This window comes from Oncorhynchus mykiss, chromosome 11 (genome assembly GCF_013265735.2).
Source record: "Oncorhynchus mykiss isolate Arlee chromosome 11, USDA_OmykA_1.1, whole genome shotgun sequence".
NCBI lineage: Eukaryota > Metazoa > Chordata > Actinopteri > Salmoniformes > Salmonidae > Oncorhynchus > Oncorhynchus mykiss.
Window position 1 is genome coordinate 20,771,608 of NC_048575.1, and position 18,648 is coordinate 20,790,255.

At 42.9% G+C, this 18,648-nt stretch overlaps 1 protein-coding gene across 2 annotated transcripts in view; it reads left to right on the forward strand.

Moving 5' to 3' along the window:
* The window catches only part of rttn (rotatin), a 59,979-nt gene that overhangs the window by 11,037 nt on the left and 30,294 nt on the right, over positions 1-18,648 (forward strand). The window contains exons 8-24 of one of the 2 annotated variants that reach the window (XM_036935152.1): positions 389-563; positions 659-849; positions 966-1,081; positions 1,723-1,890; positions 1,972-2,184; positions 2,407-2,519; positions 2,665-2,791; positions 2,959-3,084; positions 3,352-3,468; positions 3,993-4,132; positions 7,078-7,249; positions 10,365-10,464; positions 10,880-10,968; positions 11,089-11,206; positions 11,620-11,716; positions 11,824-11,889; positions 12,080-12,271. In XM_036935152.1, coding sequence (XP_036791047.1) covers positions 389-563; positions 659-849; positions 966-1,081; positions 1,723-1,890; positions 1,972-2,184; positions 2,407-2,519; positions 2,665-2,791; positions 2,959-3,084; positions 3,352-3,468; positions 3,993-4,132; positions 7,078-7,249; positions 10,365-10,464; positions 10,880-10,968; positions 11,089-11,206; positions 11,620-11,716; positions 11,824-11,889; positions 12,080-12,271 — 2,320 coding nt within the window. Of the gene's footprint in view, positions 1-388; positions 564-655; positions 850-965; positions 1,082-1,722; positions 1,891-1,971; positions 2,185-2,406; positions 2,520-2,664; positions 2,792-2,958; positions 3,085-3,351; positions 3,469-3,992; positions 4,133-7,077; positions 7,250-10,364; positions 10,465-10,879; positions 10,969-11,088; positions 11,207-11,619; positions 11,717-11,823; positions 11,890-12,079; positions 12,272-18,648 lie in introns of both variants that reach the window. The other variant, XM_036935151.1, reaches the window with a different exon arrangement.

Genomic DNA, 18,648 nt, shown 5'->3' on the forward strand with positions numbered 1-18,648 from the left:
TACTTTCACGACTTGGCACATATTTAGTGTGTGATTCAGTTGACATACCAATTATCACTTGGCAGCTAAAATTAATTCTGCTCAGACATTGTGTCCTGCTGGGTCCCATGTGTCTGAGTAACTCTCAGATCAGAGTGCATCTCACTTATGAAGAACTCTCTTGTTATTTTTCATATCTAACTTCATTGCGCCAGGTCCTATTTGTAGTCTAATTCTCTTTGATCAGAGTCAGACCTCATCCTTTCCTACGGATCCCATGGCACTTATCTAAGAGTAGAGGTTTTCTACTCCGGTGTCTTTATTGTTATGCAGCAAAGGCAAATTCTAGGCAACTAATGATGATGATGATTCTTTTCTCTTTCCCTCCATCTTGCGTTCTCCTCTGTAGACCCAGTGTCCCAGAACTCGTCACTGTCTTACTCCCAGGAGGTGCACGGGGGGGGGGCCCAGCGCTCCCTGGCCTCGTCCCCAGGAGGAGAGTGCTTTCCTCGGCCCTCTGTGGTGGGGCGTAACGGCCAAAGACCCAGAGGGGATGGCCAAGATGGGGATGCTGCCTCCAACAGGTGTGTGTCTGTTGGTGTGGATTTCGGTGTTATTTTTACAGTCAGTCCGGACATTTCTAATTGACTCATTTTTTTTACCACTTGCCTCACAGCAGCAGTAGCTCTCAGAGAGGTGGAGCTGCAGCTCAGGCCTCCAGGCAGACCGCCCCCTCGCCTGCAGACGCAGCCCAACTAGAGCTGCCTGATCTGGGGGTGGAGGACGTCCTCGTGCTGCAGCTCCAGCAGCTCAGCCTGGCCCAGTTTACTGTGGCCACCATGGAGCATGCCATACCACTGCTCAGGACAGGTAGGAGTGAGATATTTTTTTTCCTGTGTGTTTGAACAATGTGTGTTCTCTCTCTCTGACTATGTGAAGGTTTTTCAGCCAACATTATTAATTAACAAAAATCTTATCTCCCCCAGACGGCGTACGTGTGTTCCGGGGTGTGTGTGAGCTGCTGTGTGAGGCGGTGGTCCTGCTGAGAGACGGTGTGTGTGATCTGGTCTGGGACGACACCAGCCTGGTGGGGATGGAGCTGGCAAGTCACAACACCCCTCAGTATTAATATCTGAATATTTACTGATCCACTGACACTAGCTAGCAGACATTAGCTAGCAGACTCACAGTGAAGATAAACAGAGCACAAATGTACAAATATTACACATTTGCCACAGTGAGTGTATAATGAACATGATGTCGTTCTGCAACATGCATGAAAAGTCACACTTTTCAGATTTTTCCTCTGCAGTGTGTGTGCTGGAGGTCACTGAACAGTAAATAGTTAGAATCCTGTACTGTTCTTTGGGTAACAACATTCACTCATACAGATTTTACCATGTAGAGTCATTTGTTATTTGTGTCCTGTTAAGAGTGCCTGCTTCTCTGTAAGGAGATGTATGCTCTTGTCAAGCCAAGGCCCTCTCTTGTCCTCCTCTCCCCCAGCTGGTTTAATAGGACCCCCGAGCAGCCCAGGGTCCATGCTGTTTTGTCATCTTTAGCTGGAGACTAGCTTGCTGTGTCACTGCCAGGCTTCTTCAGGGCTCCCCAAAGACTTTTTAGTCTGGCCTGGATTTCTGCTGCCCTCTGCTGGTGTCTGTGCTGTTCTTGGCTTGTGTTTTACAGGGAGAGGGTTCATGATTGATTGATTGATTGATTGATTATGGTTTGTGTTGTTTTCAGAGGGAGAAGCTGAAGATTACCATGGAGACACTGGGTGACATCATGACCTATCATGAGAGCTGTTCCTCAGACTGTCCTGAGAGTTCATTGGTCCAGCACAGACTGGCCTACGTAGCCACTGCCGTCTTCACCATCAGACTGCTGCAGACCATCCTGCCCCTGGAGAAGGTGTCTTTGTTATTTTTTGCCACAGTACTTTTTGAGCTGCATGACTAACCCTAACCAAACAGATGCGTTTCTCCTCTCCAGGCCAGTGGTCATCTCCCGGAGAGTGCTGTGGCAGTCCTCTTGTCTCTGTGTCTGGACCGGCCCTTCAGCTTGGCCTATCCCAGCCTGGCGGAGGCTGCGGTGGCCTACCTGGAGCAGGTGAACCCTGAAGGCCATGACCTCTACAGGAGGACCAGCCGTGCTGCTCTCTGGATGGAGTCCACCTGCATGTTTCTTAAGGAGACGCAGCAACAGGTACTGAGATAGAGGAGGCTCGTTTGGAAAGGAGTAGTAGGTGCTCAACCAACGTAATACCGGGTACAACCAAAAACCATGAGAGGATCCTCCTCGAAGAGGAGTAAGATATGGGTATTTTTGCTGGAAGATAATGTAGATATTACAACAAAGACTGAGCTTACATGATTTACTGTTGCACCTGAGTACAATGTTAAGGAGTTTGTTTCTATTCCTCTACAGGGAGATAAGAACTGGCTTGAATTACTGGAGCTAGCAGACCAGGCCATAGATGGCCTTCCATACCACCAACACCTACCTATTGTCAAGGAGTGCATCCACATCTGCTCCTACTTGTAAGATATCTATTACCACTACTACCTCTATTTATGGTAGATTGAGAAGTCCCCTTTCTGTAAGATCAATACTGCTCATAACTCATTTGATGAATGGTTTCATTGATTCATTAACACATTGTCCTATTTGTGGTTGTATCATCAGGTGGAAGTTTGAGCAGGCCAGTCCGCTGCTCCAGACAGAGAGCCAGAGGGTTCTACTGAAGCTTCTGACCCATCCCCTCCTCCCTGTGAAGACTGAGACCTACACCTGCACCCTCAATGTAGTCAAGGTGAGGTCAACCATAGATCTATTCAATACGATCGGTAATCTGGTAATGCTGGCACTTAACAGATGTTTGGTAGGACAACGATATCATAACATTGCTAATGCTTCTGACCTCTCACCTCTTCATGCGAGGTCATCTGGTAAGCATGTTGTTCACTTTTGACCCCTTAGGAGTGTCTGGGGGTTCAGAATGTGGTCAAGCCCATGTCGTCAGTCTGTAGTGGGGTTAATTTCCTCCTTCACCCCAAAGTCCTCTACCAGATCAGTGCATTTGGACTCCAGGACCCAATTGGGAAGGTAGTGTGTGCACACGCATGTGTTTAGTGACAAATCAATCTGCTTCTCAAGGGTTTCTCTAAGGTCATATAAAATGTTGACAATGTGTAGATGTTGCTCTACATACAGCACTGAACCACTTTTTTAAAAGGTCATTATTGCAAAACACAATTTATTCTCAATGGTTAAATGAAGGATAAATGGACAAGAAACAGTTGGGTGGTTTGTGAAAAAGATGTGGTGTTATACTGCTTGCTGTGGGTTCAGGAGTTGATGTGTGATCTATAGGTAAACTCTGCTGCCAAGGATATTCTGCTCTTCCTGCTGAAGTGCCCATTAATGATGACAGCATCAACATGGGACAGGTTCAACCAGGCACTTTACCCAGTCATCCCCATATTACAGGTACTGTGTACACACCACACACACTCAATGTTTGGCATACATTGGTTATAAACATTGAGAGCTCATGAAGTGAAATATAATTTTTACCTTTTTATGTAGTACTTTGGAAGGGAAAATGCCTAGTGGGATTGCACCTTTTCAGAAAATAGCAATCCAAGTGAAACGTCTGCATCCGTCTGAGTACAGTGCCCCATATGGAGCTGCTGCCAAGCAATATTTAGTTATCTGCTCATTTGCATATTCTGTGATATTGTAACAGTTTTTACCAAAAAAAACCAAGCTTTTTATTAAACGTTGGTGTTTGAAGCAACTGAAATCCAGACAATTGAACATGAATATGCATGGGCTCTTGACAAGGTCGTCAAGTTTGATTTAATTTGCAGCCTTTCGTCTCTGAGCCTGTCACGTCAGTAGAAACCAGATGAAACATTCTCTAATCACGGTGATGCATATTTATTTACTGTTGTGCTCAGCTGGAATACCCAGATCTTAGTGTGTGTGTGTGTGTGTGTGTGTGTGTGTAGAGTTACGCAGGCACAGAGGATGCACTGGGAAACTGTGTTCTTCTGATAAGTGAAGTGTCGAACGAGGTGAGAGACGGCGTGTTTCCAAACACAGCCAAGTTGAGAGCTGCGCTACGACTACTCTTCACTAAGGAGCCGGAGTAAGTGAGCGTGTCTGTGTAGTAGGGGACTGTTTCTCTGTGTTTGTGTGTGGTAGGGCTGCACGATTAATCCCATTTTAATCGAAATTGCAGTATTGAAATTTGCATTTAGCCCTCTGTAACTTCCATTGTTTTCAACTTTTGATTTATTTCTCGACTTGACAGAGTTCTCTCTCTGTCTCTCTTTTGGCTGTTTCCCAACCCCACACATGCCAAGCCCCTCCCCCCTGTCACTCAAGCATGCAGTTCCTTGAGCTCGAGATTCTCTAAGTGCATTGACCAAATAACAGCATGCAGTCAAATTATTTTTCCAAACAAGAACGACGCAGCTTTCCACTTTGCATCTACATATTTTACTAGTTAGTTGTTGTGCCCAAAAAAAGGGAGTTATCCCCTAATGCTAATCTCTAGCTAGCTAGCTGGCTAACTAACTCCGCTGAGATGTAGCAAATCTTGCTAGCAAACTTTTGCTCTAATACAGGGCGGTACCAGTGGTGGAGCACATCAGCATTGTTTGTGGAATGTGCATATTTCAATCTAATTAGGGTCTCATGGAAAACACTTACCAACACTTTGGTTCCTACTTTGTCACAACCATCTCCTCCCTTGTCTTGCCAAACAAAACTGCATTCCAAATGCCCGTTGTATTCCACCAATACATTTAGAATTATTATTCTATTTCTATGATTCCAACAATTTACCCTAGACCATTTCTCTCTCTCTCTCTCTGTGTGTGTGTGTGTGCCAGAGTATTTGAGCGGTTGGAAATCCCGCTCATGGAGCGGTGCTTGTGCACTAAAAGACTGCCGCTCCAAATTCGCTCCGTTCATTAAAATCACAGTTTAACCAAAACCCATCTATTTTTGTGATGACATGGACTTACCATAAGGCTTTCAAGTATTGAAACCAAACCATATGATTTGAATGAAAAGTATTTGAATAAACATGAAAAGGTGAATGAAGCACACATTTCAAATAGGCTACATGTTATATTAAACAGCATATCAACACTCTAAATAGGTCAGGAGCCAGACAGGGAGCCTAAGAAGCAACGGATATAAATTATTTTGGCTATGTTCTTTCAGTTATTTCATGGATATAGCCTACAAAGAAATGCATTGTTAGGCATTTGCAAGTTTGACCCAATAGGCTGGTAGGGACTTAAAGCACTCAGCATTTAAACAACATTTCATTGTATTAAATCATTATAGTCTATAAGTTGTGCATTTAGGCTGTGACTTACCTAGAATTAAATACAAATTTAATGAAAAATGAGAAATTGAGAAACATGAGTTTTGGCTAGTCTATGGCTTCAGGCTCAGGCGATGGTGCCTGGAGTGCAGGCCAGCAGCGGAGAATATCTTCTTCACAGAGCCACTGGGAATGTTAAACACCCTTTTGGCCCCTCTTGCCAAGCTGGGCAGAGATGCAGAGTTGTTTTATTTTTCTATAGGTAGGCCTAATGGTTTGTAAGCAAAATAACCCAATCAAAGTGGAAAGCTCCTTGAACGTGGGAATATGCCAGGCCTATTGTGCCAAAATCAATTATGGCCTATAGATAATATAACAAAAACGAACTCAACGTTTAAGAGCAGATTGTTTTGTTTATGAATACTTTGCTACAATGACACACTCAGTTATCTATCCACCTCGTTCTTTTCTTTTAACGTGCGCGTAGTAAGTACTCCATCATGCTTTTGGGATACGAGTCTTTTTAGATTCCACAATGATTCTTTAGTTGTGGACACGACATCACCACCTTCTCTCTTGGTCCTCATCTTTGTAAGTCAGTTTCTTTATGAAAATATTTAGTGAACTCCATGACAGTAGCTAAAGCAAGGGGGCTATAGCAGCACACAAGTAGACTACAAATGTGTGCTGGGCCCAGCTCTTAGCTCCGGTCTTAGCTCCGGTCCTAGCTCCGGTCCTAGCTCCGGTCCTAGCTCCGGTCCTAGCTCCGGTCCTAGCTCCGGTCCTAGCTCCGGTCCAGCTCCGCTCACATACTCTGGTGCACGTGTGCATGTGAGGGAAAAGGCGAATTTGTCTGAGTGTGTGTGTCTTTTACTTTTTGAAACTGTCAACTGAATTTGACATTGACTCTCGAGGGCGTTGTAAAACCAGACAACTGTCTCAGTGTTTAGCTATTCTGTTTTCCAACACTGTGTGTTGATGTGGATGGGCATAGTACTCCTGTCACTTGTTATAAGCTGATGGACTCAACTCTGTCTCTGGCTGGGGGCTCTTTGTAATGGTTGTGGATAACAGCTATCTTCTCCACACAGTCCCTGTCTGTCTATACTGCTTTTGTATGAATATGTATATTTACTCTCTTTATTGTGCTGTGTACTCAGTTAGCTCCTCAGTGTTGTATGGAGGATGTATTAGTTGTATATGAAAGTCCTGTATCTTTTGAACTGATTCATAGACCCAGAAAGAACAGAGAGAGAAAAGACAGAGATTGATTATTTGAATGCTTGATCAGATTTTCCCCGCTGTGCATTTATCAGCGGCCCACTGCTGATTTTGTTCAAATGTTTGATGGCATACGAACACGGCATAAGCCATGGGAAAATGTGGAGAATAGCAGGAAACTAGCTTTAAAACTCCACATTTTCTCTTAGCCCCCATGGCAAAATGTGGGGAATTTTCTTTGAAACTGCAATTTTTCTCCCAGCCCCTGGCAAAATGTGTAGAATTGCAGGAAACTTGCTTTAAAACTGTCAAATGTTCTCTCCACCCCATGGCAAAATATATAGAATTACAGGAAATTAGCTTTGAAACTGCAATTTTTTTCTCAGCCCCATAGCAAAATATGTAGACTTTAAGGAAATTTGTTTGCCGCTAAAAAAAAATCCCAGGTAAAACACTGATATATCGATTGATTAATAGGTTGATTGATTGATGACCTACAGTCCCATACCTCTGAGTATTTGGTGTGATTGCAGGGTCCGAGCTGCAGCAGTCCAACACCTTCTTCCCCACCTGACCAGTGGAGAGGGGGCTACTACAGTCAGACCAACCCTGGAGGGTCCTGTCCTCTCCTCTCTCCCCTCCCTCTTCTGTCTCAACAATGCACTGGACATCAACCTGGACAGCAGTGACCGATCCTTCCTTAAGGTATGGATAGACAGGCAGCGACATACAGACAACGTTGGCCTTTATCCCGTTGTAAGTAAAGATGTATAGTTATGTGACAGACTATACCCTAATGCAGAGTGTACACTACACAACTTTCAAAATCTTAACATCGCTCAGCCTCTCACATTAAACTGCCGTAGTGGTGCGCACACTAAACGATCTGGCGCAGACGGGGGGTCACACACACCATTATTCACTTGCTCGTGAGGATTCTCCATACCACCACATTGTCTTACCAAAACAGTGTGATGTGATTCGATCAGGCAGTGCCCAGATAGGGCTCTACCTGTGCAGACCGAATGCCATTTTGCCCTTCCAGTCTCCAAAGGGCTTTTTATGTGATTTCTGCCAAAATGATACAAAAAAGTACGGATGAAAGTGTCATTGTTGTTCAAAACCCACTGCCTGCAAGTCGTCGTCAAGTTCGCCTCCACCTACCTCGTCCATTGTTGTTCAGAACCCACTGCCTGCAAGTCGTCGTCAAGTTCGCCTCCACCTACCCCGTCCATTGTTGTTCAGAACCCACTGCCTACAAGTCCTCATCAAGTTCGCCTCCACCTACCCCGTCCATTGTTGTTCAGAACCCACTGCCTACAAGTCCTCATCAAGTTCGCCTCCACCTACCCCGCTCATTGTTTGAGCCTGTTGATCTTCCCTGTACCTAGCTTGCGCGCTCCTGGTCGTGCCTATTTCCCAGTCTGCCCTGTACGGATATTGCATGTGCCCAGTATGGAAACATGCATGGCTTGAGAGTTGCGGTCTCAGGTCGTGTGTGTGTAGCTAACTACCTAGTTTAAATATCAACAGTACTGCCACAACACTTGATGACACTTGATTTAGCCTATATCATCAGTATTTTGGTCTTGTTGGCTGATATGCACAGCAGAGAGAGGCAGAAAGACATGAAGAGGTAAATTTGAATCAATAAAATAAATCTAACTAGCAGATTTAAATCAATCAACATCATTGATCAGCTGACAGCCCACCCTCTTTTCCGATGTCGTTAATGTCTTTAGGCGGCACTGCAACTACTTTTTGTCATGTAGTGCATGTGGACACCTGCAAAGTTGGAAGCACAGAATCGTCCAGAATGTTATTGCATGCATTAAGATTTCCCTTCACTGGAACTAAGTTACCTAGGCCGAACCATGAAAAACAGCCCAGACCATTATTCCTCCTCCACCAAATTTTACAGTTGGCACTATGCATTGGGTCAGGTGGTGTTCTCCTGGCATCTGCGAAACCCAGATTAGTCCATCGGACTGCCAGATGGTGAAGTGTGATTCATCTCTCCAGAGAATGCGTTTCCACTGCTCCGGAGTCCAATGGCGGCGAGTTTTACACCGCTCCAGCCGACGCTTGGTATTACGCATGGTCATCTTAGGCTTGTGTGTGGCTGCTCTGCCATGGAAACCCATTTCATGAAGTGCCCAACGAACAGTTCTTCCAGAGGCCATTTGGAACTCGGTAGTGAGTGTTGCGACTGAGGACAGACTATTTTTACGCGCTATGCGGTTCTGTTCTGTGAACTTGTGTGGCCTACCACTTCGCAGCTGAGCCATTGCTGCTCCTAGACGTTTCCACTTCATAATAACAGTACTTACAGTTGACCGGGGCAACTCTAGCAGGGCAGAAATTTGACAAACTGACTTCATGGAAAGGTGGCATCCTATGACGGTGCCACGTTGAAAGTCACTGAGCTCTTCAGTAAGGCCATTCTACTGCCAATGTTTTTGTTTATGGAGATTGTATGGCTGTGTGCTTGATTGTATACACCTGTCAGCAACCGGTGTAGCTGAAATAGCAGAATCTACTAATTTGAAGGGGTGTCCACATATTGTTGTGTATATATAAATCAAATGTTATTTGTCACATGGGCCGAATACAACAGGTGTAGACAGTACTGTAAAATGCTTACTTACAAGCCCTTAACCAACAATGCAGTTCAAGAAAGAGATGTAAAATATTTGCTAAATAAAGTAACACAATACAATAACGAGGCTATATGCGGGGGTACAGGCTAGTTGAGGTCATTTCTACATGTAGGTAGGGGTGAAGTGACTGTGCATAGACTATGCATATACTGTAGCTAGTTTACAATTTGTGATGATGAGTGAGTGTTGTTGTGTGGCGAAGATGCGCTAGGCTGGTCTCTCTCCAAGAATGTCCGCTGACCCCAGCCAAATTCATGTGCACTCATTGTTTCTTTATATCAATTGGCTGTTAATGCTGATCAATTCCCCACTACATATCACATATACATTTAGTCTTGATGTTATCATTAATCTCCTCAATTCACCAAGTAATCTACAATGTTTGGTTGCGGCCATTTCTGTTCATTCAGACAATATATTATTACATTCTCAAAGTGGAAATGTTGTTTGGAGAGCTAAAAAAACTGTAACACATCTGATCAAGAAGCTTTGGTTTATTTAATTCTATTTAGCAGTTTTGTCAATTTCTTCATTGTCTTTATTTGTGTCTGGTTTCTCTGTCTTGCTGCTTCAAGTGCGTACATGTACCTGGCCTGCGCTCCACATAGGTGTGGCTTCAAGGTCCCTATTTAACATATTGCATAAATAAATAGGTCCATGCTAAAAAATATATAGATGTTTTTGCTACAGAGGCATTTGGTGTGTTATGAATTTCAAGATATTCATTTTATTTTTGAGCACATGCCCCCTGTGCATGGCTCTGGATTAGATTGTTAATGTAGCTAGAACAAGCTGTGGCTCAAAGCAGGCTCTTTGGCAAGCTCTCATTGGCTATTTGCTGATCACATTCTCAAAACTTGTATTTGCAAATCTCACACTACAAGAGCATTGCAGATGTTGTGCCAATAAAATCAAGTATGTTTGAAAATATCGGTACGTCTGGGACTACTCAAAGACGGGATCAGTAGCCCTCAGATGGCATGTCTGACTCGCTCACATCAAACGAGTTGCCCCGAGTAGGCAACGACATGGGGATTTTTCTTTCCGATCTCCAAAAAAAAAAAACGTGTCTGGGACCGCTACATCGGGGCCAAATCATGTAGTGTACCACTGGGTTAAATTGTTCTTACTGTTAGTTGTTTATTTCTTTATGACCATAGGTGGAGTCAGTGGAGAAGCTGTTCAGCATCTTTACCTCTGACACTGTTGACCTGACCCTCAGGAGGTCAGCAGCAGAACAACTGGCTGTCGTCCTACAGGGTGATGTAGCGCTTCATATCCTCCACACAAATGCTTTTAGGATTAGCAAGGGATATGTAGATAAAAAATATTTTTTTGGGGGGAAAAGGGCGTAACACTAGACATAACTCTCCTAAGCTTGGTTAGCGTTGACCTAGAACATCAAAATGGTTCGGAAAGAAAATAAAGTTGAAGAAAATCTAAATGTTTTGTGCGAATAGTCACACAAAGAAAAGCTTGCCGTGTTTTTGCAAAGGCGTATGCTTCTACCCACCACCATATGTTTAGGATGAATAATAGAAGGAACTTGAGAAAGGAAAAATATGCAAATTCCATGTATTCTTAGGGTCTAGCATTGTTAAGCAGACAACACTTCATTTTGTATTATTGATAGGCCTATTGGTAATTTATTACTTTCAATCTATTTTCTCCATAGAAACAGCAATGCACCCAGTGTTGACGAGTCTTGGTGTAACAGATAAAGTGATCTGCTTCATCACAGAGAGTGTGAACGACCACAGGAAGGTGAAAAGACCTCGCAGATCAGCTTGCATATGAATGTGTATGTTTGTCTATGTTTGCTGTGTTAATGTGTGTGTGTGTGTGTGTGGTGTGTGTGTGTGTGTGTGTGTGTTCTTCCTCCAGAGCATGGACTGCCTGTTGGAGCCGTGTGTGTGTATTCTGAGAAAGCTGGTGTATGCAGACCCCTCCCTGAGGCATCTTCTGGCTGAGAAGACCCCCCTCCTCATCACTCTGCTCAGGGGTACGTTCCCAACACAACTCATTTAGCAACTATCACAGTCCAACTCTATCACACTGCTCTGAGTGACGTTCACGCACAACTCATTCACTCGGGCACAGGTAAACTCATTTCGTTGCCCAGCTGAGGGATAACTTTGCATTACAACTCAGCGAGTAACGTTTGAACAGTTTAACACTGCCCTGGAGTTAATTCACATCACAACTCATTCAATAAAGGTATTACATTGTACAGTTTTAGAGGTATGTTCACAGGACCTAGACGGTCACATTGGTAAACACATTCTGTTGCACCTCTCAAAAAGGCCTTCACAAGGTTAAACAATCACATAGCTAAACCCTCACTGGAATCAACTGAGTGTGCGTTCACCACTGCTAATCACTGAACGTTTTCTAATTGTTTGTTTATCCTGTTAGCTTCATTGCTTGTCAAGGAGAATAAAGGGGATGTTAGTGAGGCGGCTGTGTTGATGTGTCTACTGCTCTTTGATGAGATTGCCACAGTAGAAGTCTGGTAAGTGTTCTTCCCGCTCTCATTTGAAGAATTTTTTTCGCTTTTCATTTTAGCACTATTTCCTACAGAGCAAAGATGTGGTAAAGCATTTTGTTTTACCTAATCAGGTCGGACAATTCCAGCTCCGACGTGGCTCTCTCACCGTTCTCTCTTCCTGTGTCTGTCATACGAAGGTAATGAAGTAGCCTAACTTTATTGATAGTCACCAATATTTACTTTTTTTTATTGATGTCAGTCTGTCTATTTACATATGAATGGTGTTATATCTAGTAACTACATGCTCTACCCTCCTCTCTCTCCCCCTCCTCCCTCCCCCTCCTCCCTCCCCTCCCTCCCCTCCCTCCCCCTCCTCTCCCTCCCCAGGTACAGCCTACCGTTCCGGGCCGCGTCCCACCATGCGGTGAGCCCCTACTGCTCTGTCCTGCCCCCCTACTCTGACCTCCTCTCCCTGACCCCCGCCAAGGAGACCCTGCAGCTGGCCTGGAACACCGCATGGCATTCTGGGATAGATAACCTCTTGGAGGAGCTCCGTGGGATCCGCAGTGATGTCGCCGAGTAAGTCACATCACACCTTATGTACCTCGGATGTCAAGTTTGTTTTTGTTGACCATCATTTTTACCAAGGACGTTAATTGAGATTGTTCACTAGCTACATTGATTACTGGAACGTTCTGGGGAAGAGTTGCAGACAGTTTCTGTTGGGCTGCTAAAGAGCTGAGGCGTCTGATCCATCATTCTTCATTTTTGTCATGTAACCTAATGCAGGCAACAGATGAGGAAGCCTCACCGTTCCTCTTTTAACTTAACTAACTAATCACACAAGAAAATGATAAAGAAAACAGACAGGAAAAGGCAGCACACTGCTGCTCATCCTCTCAGGTGATATTTATTTATAACAACGTTTGGACCCTAAGGTCTTCATCAGGCATCCATATCCCAGGTGGGGGTGGAAGGTCCTATATATAGAGGCAGTACTCAGTGACATCACATCCTGAAACAGGAGGTAAAACATTTATAACATAGGTTCACAATATTTACATTTAATGTCAAAATATATGATCATACACAAGGAATGTGATCAATATTTACAGTTATATTATATATATATTTATATATTAGATATATATATTATTTATATATATTTATTATATTATTTATATTATTTATATATATATTATATATAGTATTTATATATATATTATAATATATATATATATATAATAAATATATATAAATAATATATATATATATAATATATAAAGATATATATTTAATATAATATATATATATACATACACACACACACACACACACACACACACACACACACACACACACACACACACAGTCGGGCAAAAAAGTATTTGGTCTGCCACCAATTGTGCAAGTTCTCCCACTTAAAAAGATGAGAGGCCTGTAATTTTCATCATAGGTACACTTCAACTATGACAGACAAAATTAGAAAAAAAGTCCAGAAAATCACATTGTAGGATTTTTAATAAATGTATTTGCAAATTATGGTGGAAAATAAACTTTTGTGATTGACCAAATACTTATCTCAATACTTTGTTATATACCCTTTGTTGGCAATGACAGAGGTCAAACGTTTTCTGTAAGTCTTCACAAGGTTTTCACACACTGTTGCTGGTATTTTGGCCCATTCCTCCATGTAGATCTCCTCTAGAGCAGTGATGTTTTGGGGCTGTTGCTGGGAAACACGGACTTTCAACTCCCTCCAAAGATTTTCTATGGGGTTGAGATCTGGAGACTGGCTAGGCCACTCCAGGACCTTGAAATGCTTCTTACGAAGCCACTCCTTCGTTGCCCGGGCAGTGTGTTTGGGATCATTGTCATGCTGAAAGACCCAGCCACGTTTCATCTTCAATGCCCTTGCTGATGGTAGGCTTTCTTACTTTGGTCCCAGCTCTCTGCAGGTCATTCACTAGGTCCCCCCGTGTGGTTCTGGAATTTTTGCTCACCGTTCTTGTGATCATTTTGACCCCACGGGGTGAGATCTTGCGTGGAGCCCCAGATCGAGGGAGATTATCAGTGGTCTTGTATGTCTTCAATTTCCTAATAATTGCTCCCACAGTTGATTTCTTCAAACCAAGCTGCTTACCTATTGCAGATTCAGCCTTCCTAGCCTGGTGCAGGTCTACAATTTTGTTTCTGGTGTCCTTTGACAGCTCTTTGGTCTTGGCCTTAGTGGAGTTTGGAGTGTGACTGTTTGAGGTTGTGGACAGGTGTCTTTTATACTGATAACAAGTTCAAACATGTGCCATTAATACAGGTAACGAGTGGAGGACAGAGGAGCCTCTTAAAGTAGAAGTTACAGGTCTGTGAGAGCCAGAAATCTTGCTTGTTTGTAGGTGACCAAATACTTATTTTCCCCATAATTTGCGAATAAATTCATCAAAAATCCTACAATGTGATTTTCTGGATTTTTTTTCTTCTCATTTTGTCTGTCATAGTTGAAGTGTACCTATGATGAAAATTACAGGCCTCTCATCTTTTTAAGTGGGAGAACATGCACAATTGGTGGCTGACTAAATACTTTTTTGCCCCACTGTTTGTGTGTGTGTGTGTGTGTGTATATATATATGTGTATGTATGTGTATATATATATATATATATATATATATATATATATATATATGTATGTATGTGTGTGTATATATGTGTGTGTGTGTGTATATATGTGTGTGTGTGTATATATGTGTATGTATATATATATATATGTGTATGTATATGTATATATATATATATATGTGTATATATATATATATGTGTGTGTGTGTGTGTATATATGTGTATGTATGTGTGTGTGTGTGTGTGTGTGTATGTATGTATGTATAGTTGGAATTTTACATACACCTTAGCCAAATACATTTAAACTCAGTTTGTCACAATTCCTGACATTTCATCCTAGTAAAAATTCCCTGTCTTAGGTCAGTTAGGATCACCACTTATTTTTAAGAATGTGAAATGTCAGAATGATTTATTTCAGCTTTTATTTCTTTCATCACATTCCCAGTGGATCAGAAGTTTACATACATTCAATTAGTATTTGGTAGCATTGCCTTTAAATTGATTAACTTGGGTCAAACGTTTCATGTAGCCTTCCACAAGCTTTCGAATGGTTGGGTGAATTTTGGCCCATTCCACCTGACAGAGCTGGTGTCAAGTTTGTAGGCCTCCTTGCTCGCACATGCATTTTCAGTTCTGCCAACACATTTCCGATAGGATTGAGGTCAGGGCTTTGTGATAGCCGCTCCAATACCTTGACTTTGTTGTCCTTAAGCCATTTTGCCACAACTTTGGAAGTATTTTTGGGGTCATTGTCCATTTGAAAGACCCATTTGCGACCAAGCTTTAACTTCCTGACTGATGTTGTTTCAATACTTCTACATCACATAATTGTCCTCCCTCATGATGCCATCTATTTTGTGAAGTGCACCAGTCCCTCCTGCAGCAAAGCACCCCACAATATGATGCTGCCACCCCCGTGCTTCACGGTTGGGATGGTGTTCTTCGGCTTGCAAGCCTCCCCCTTTTTCCTCCAAACATAATGATGGTCCTTATGGACAAACAGTTCTCTTTTTGTTTCATCAGACCAGAGGACATTTCTCAATGTGCAGTTGCAAACCATAGTCTGGAATTTTTTATGTCGGTTTTAGAGAAGTAGCTTCTTCCTTGCTCAGCGGCCTTTCAGGTTATGTCGATATCGGACTCGTTTTACTGTGGATATAGATACTTTTATACATGTTTCCTCCAGCATCGTCACATGTTTCCTCCAGCATCTTCACAAGGTGCATTGCTGCTGTTCTGGGATTGATTTGCACTTTTCGCACCAAAGTACGTTCATTTCTAGCGTCTCCTTTCTGAGCGGTATGACGGCTGCGTGGTCACATGGTGTTTATACTTGTTTACTATTGTTTGTACAGATGAACATGGTACCCTCAGGCGTTTGGAAATTGCTCCCAAGGATGAACCAGACTTGTGGAGGTCTACATTTTCTTTTCTGAGGTCTTGGCTGATTTATTAGAATTTTCCCATGACGTCAAGCAAAGAGGCACTGAGTTTGAAGGTAGGCCTTGAAATACATCCACAGGTACACCTCCAATTGACTCAAATGATGTCAATTAGCATATCAGAAGCTTCTAAAGCAAAGACATCATTTTCTGGAATTTTCCAAGCTGTTTAAAGGCAGTCAACTTAGTATATGTAAACTTCTGACCCACTGGAATTCATATACAGTGAATTATGAATGAAGTAATCTGTCTGTCAAATGACTTGTCATACACAAAGTAGACGACCTAACCGACTTGCCAAGACTATAGTTTGTTAACAAGAAATTTGCGGAGTGGTTGAAAAACAAGTTTTAATGACGCCAACCTAAGTGCATGTAAACTTCTGACTTCAACTGTATATATACACAGAATACTAAATGAGGTTAAAAAACACTCATTTGGACATGTACCCAGCTCATTAGCATTCTCTAATCAAACAAAATCACATCCTCATCTAAAGTGGAACAACACATGGCACAGACCCAGATTAAGGCTTGGTTGTGGACTAAACAGCAAGGCTGAAAGGGTTTTTGAACCCAGGATTATGTGCGTGTATGTTTATTCACATTTTTATTTCAATGAACCTTTGCGTCTTTGTCTGGTTAGAAAATATTCTGAGTACTACAGTTATTTTTCAATGAAATGTCAAGGTGCTTCATGAAGATACTGTAGCTAGCTTGAATCAGTCAGTCCTGAGGGGTATCCTACGAAGCAAGCTAGATCTACTCAGACTTTTCTAAAGCTAACTAGCTTCAGTTATCTTCACATTCCAGCTCAGTCTTTATCCGTACTACAACAGTGGATATTACTCGTCCCCCTGCCGTTAACTCTAGCTGGCTGGTAACTGTGCGTGCATGTCACACAAGGCAAATCCAACACCGAACTCATCATTGAGACAATGCTGAAACATCAATCCATGGGTGAGTCAGTGACACTTTTTTAATTTGTGCCGAAATCTAAATTTAAGAAAAGTTATTTTGCAAATTCAGTAGGCGCTTGTGTGAAATAGGCTTCTAGAAGCGCCGCCTTGATTTTATTGCTTATCGTTAATGCCGTCTTATGTGTGCTTATCAGTATACAAGCACCTTTTCCCCCTACTCCTATCAATACTTTTGTATGACTAAATAGTCCTCAGAGCATGCGCGGACTAGCTGGCTGGTGTGTTTACGGACATTTTCAATCACTCCCTATCCCAGTCTGTTGTCCCACATGCTTCAAGATGGCCACCATTGTTCCTGTACCCAAGAAGGCAAAGATAACTGAACTTAATGACTACCGCCCTGTAGCACTCACTTCCCACTTCAGTTTGCATTCCGCCCCAACAGGTCCACAGATGACGCAATCGCCATCACACTGCACACTGCCCTATCCCATCTAGGCAAAAGGAATACCTATGCAAGAATGCTGTTCATTGACTATAGCTCAGCATTCAACACCATTGATGCCCTCCAAGCTCATCAGGAGGCCCTGGTCTCAACCCCGCCCTGTGCAATTGGGTCCTGGACTTTCTGACAGGCTGCCCCCAGGTGGTGAAGGTAGGAAACAACATCTCCACTTCACTGAACCCTCAACACAGTGGTGCGTGTTCAGCCTCCGCCTGTACTCCTGTTCATCCACGCCTCCAACTCAATCATCAAGTTTGCAGACAGCACAACAGGCGTGGGCTTGATTACCAACAACAACTAGACAGCCTACAGGGAGGAGGTGAGGGCACTCGGAGTGTGGTGTCAGGAAAACAACCGCTTACTCAAGTCAACAAATCAAAGGAGATGATCGTGGACTTCGAGAAAAAGCAGAGAGAGTACACATCACAGACAAACTGAAATGGTCCACTCACACAGACAGTGTGGTGAAGAAGGCTCAACAGTGCCTCTTCAACCTCAGGAGGCTGAAGAAATTTGGCTTGTCACCCAAAACCCTGACAAATCTTTACAGATTCACAATCGAGAGCATCAGGCTGTATCACAGTATCACACTCGCATTAACATCTGCTAACCATGTGTAAGTGATAATTAAAATGTGATCTTTAATAATAAAAAAAATGTTAGGACTACATTGCGTGAAGTTTAAAATGCTTTCTGTCATTGTGTAATGTTATATATTTTAACATTACTATGATTTAACATCCCAAAATACTTTTGATTAATAAATATTGAATCAGTCTTCTTCCTCAAATGATGGATATGATGATGCAATATTTGCAAGAAGGAGGGAATCTGATTTAATTAATTCAGAGCAGGTGGAGTTAGCTGTGAGAGAGCCCTCCCTGGAGCAGGTTAGTTCTGAAGGATTCGTTGCCATAGAAATGTATCAGGTGTGAGACACTTTTGTATGACCTTTTAGCCCGAGTTGAACTCAAAGTTGATCAAAGTTAACTCGTTAACTCCTCAGACCTGCTTCGTAGGCTACTCCTCTGGTTCTCAGGTGTAAACTAGGCTGCCACACAGCCTTTTAGTGATGAGTCACTCAGAACTACCCACAATCCCCTGCTGTTCCAGACACAGGACACTTCCTGTGTGGAGTGACAAGGCACGTCTGGAAGACGGCTCATCAAAAGTCCCTGGGAACAGAATTAGGAAGGCACCTTGCTGCCTGGGTGATTGGGCTCTTATGTGACACCCCTGTCACCGTAGAAATACATATTCTGGTCCAACACAGAGTCAGAATCAGAACGACTCAATTATTACACGCCACATTCTTCTCTCCCCTTCAACTCTTTCCCAGGTGGTTTCTTAACGGGAATGTGTTCACTCATTCTCATCACAGCCAAAAAGATAAGGTCAAGATAACATAACATAACATAACTAGACCTGAGTTTTTCCTGGTCCGGTCACATGAACAAGATGAGTACTATATTCACCC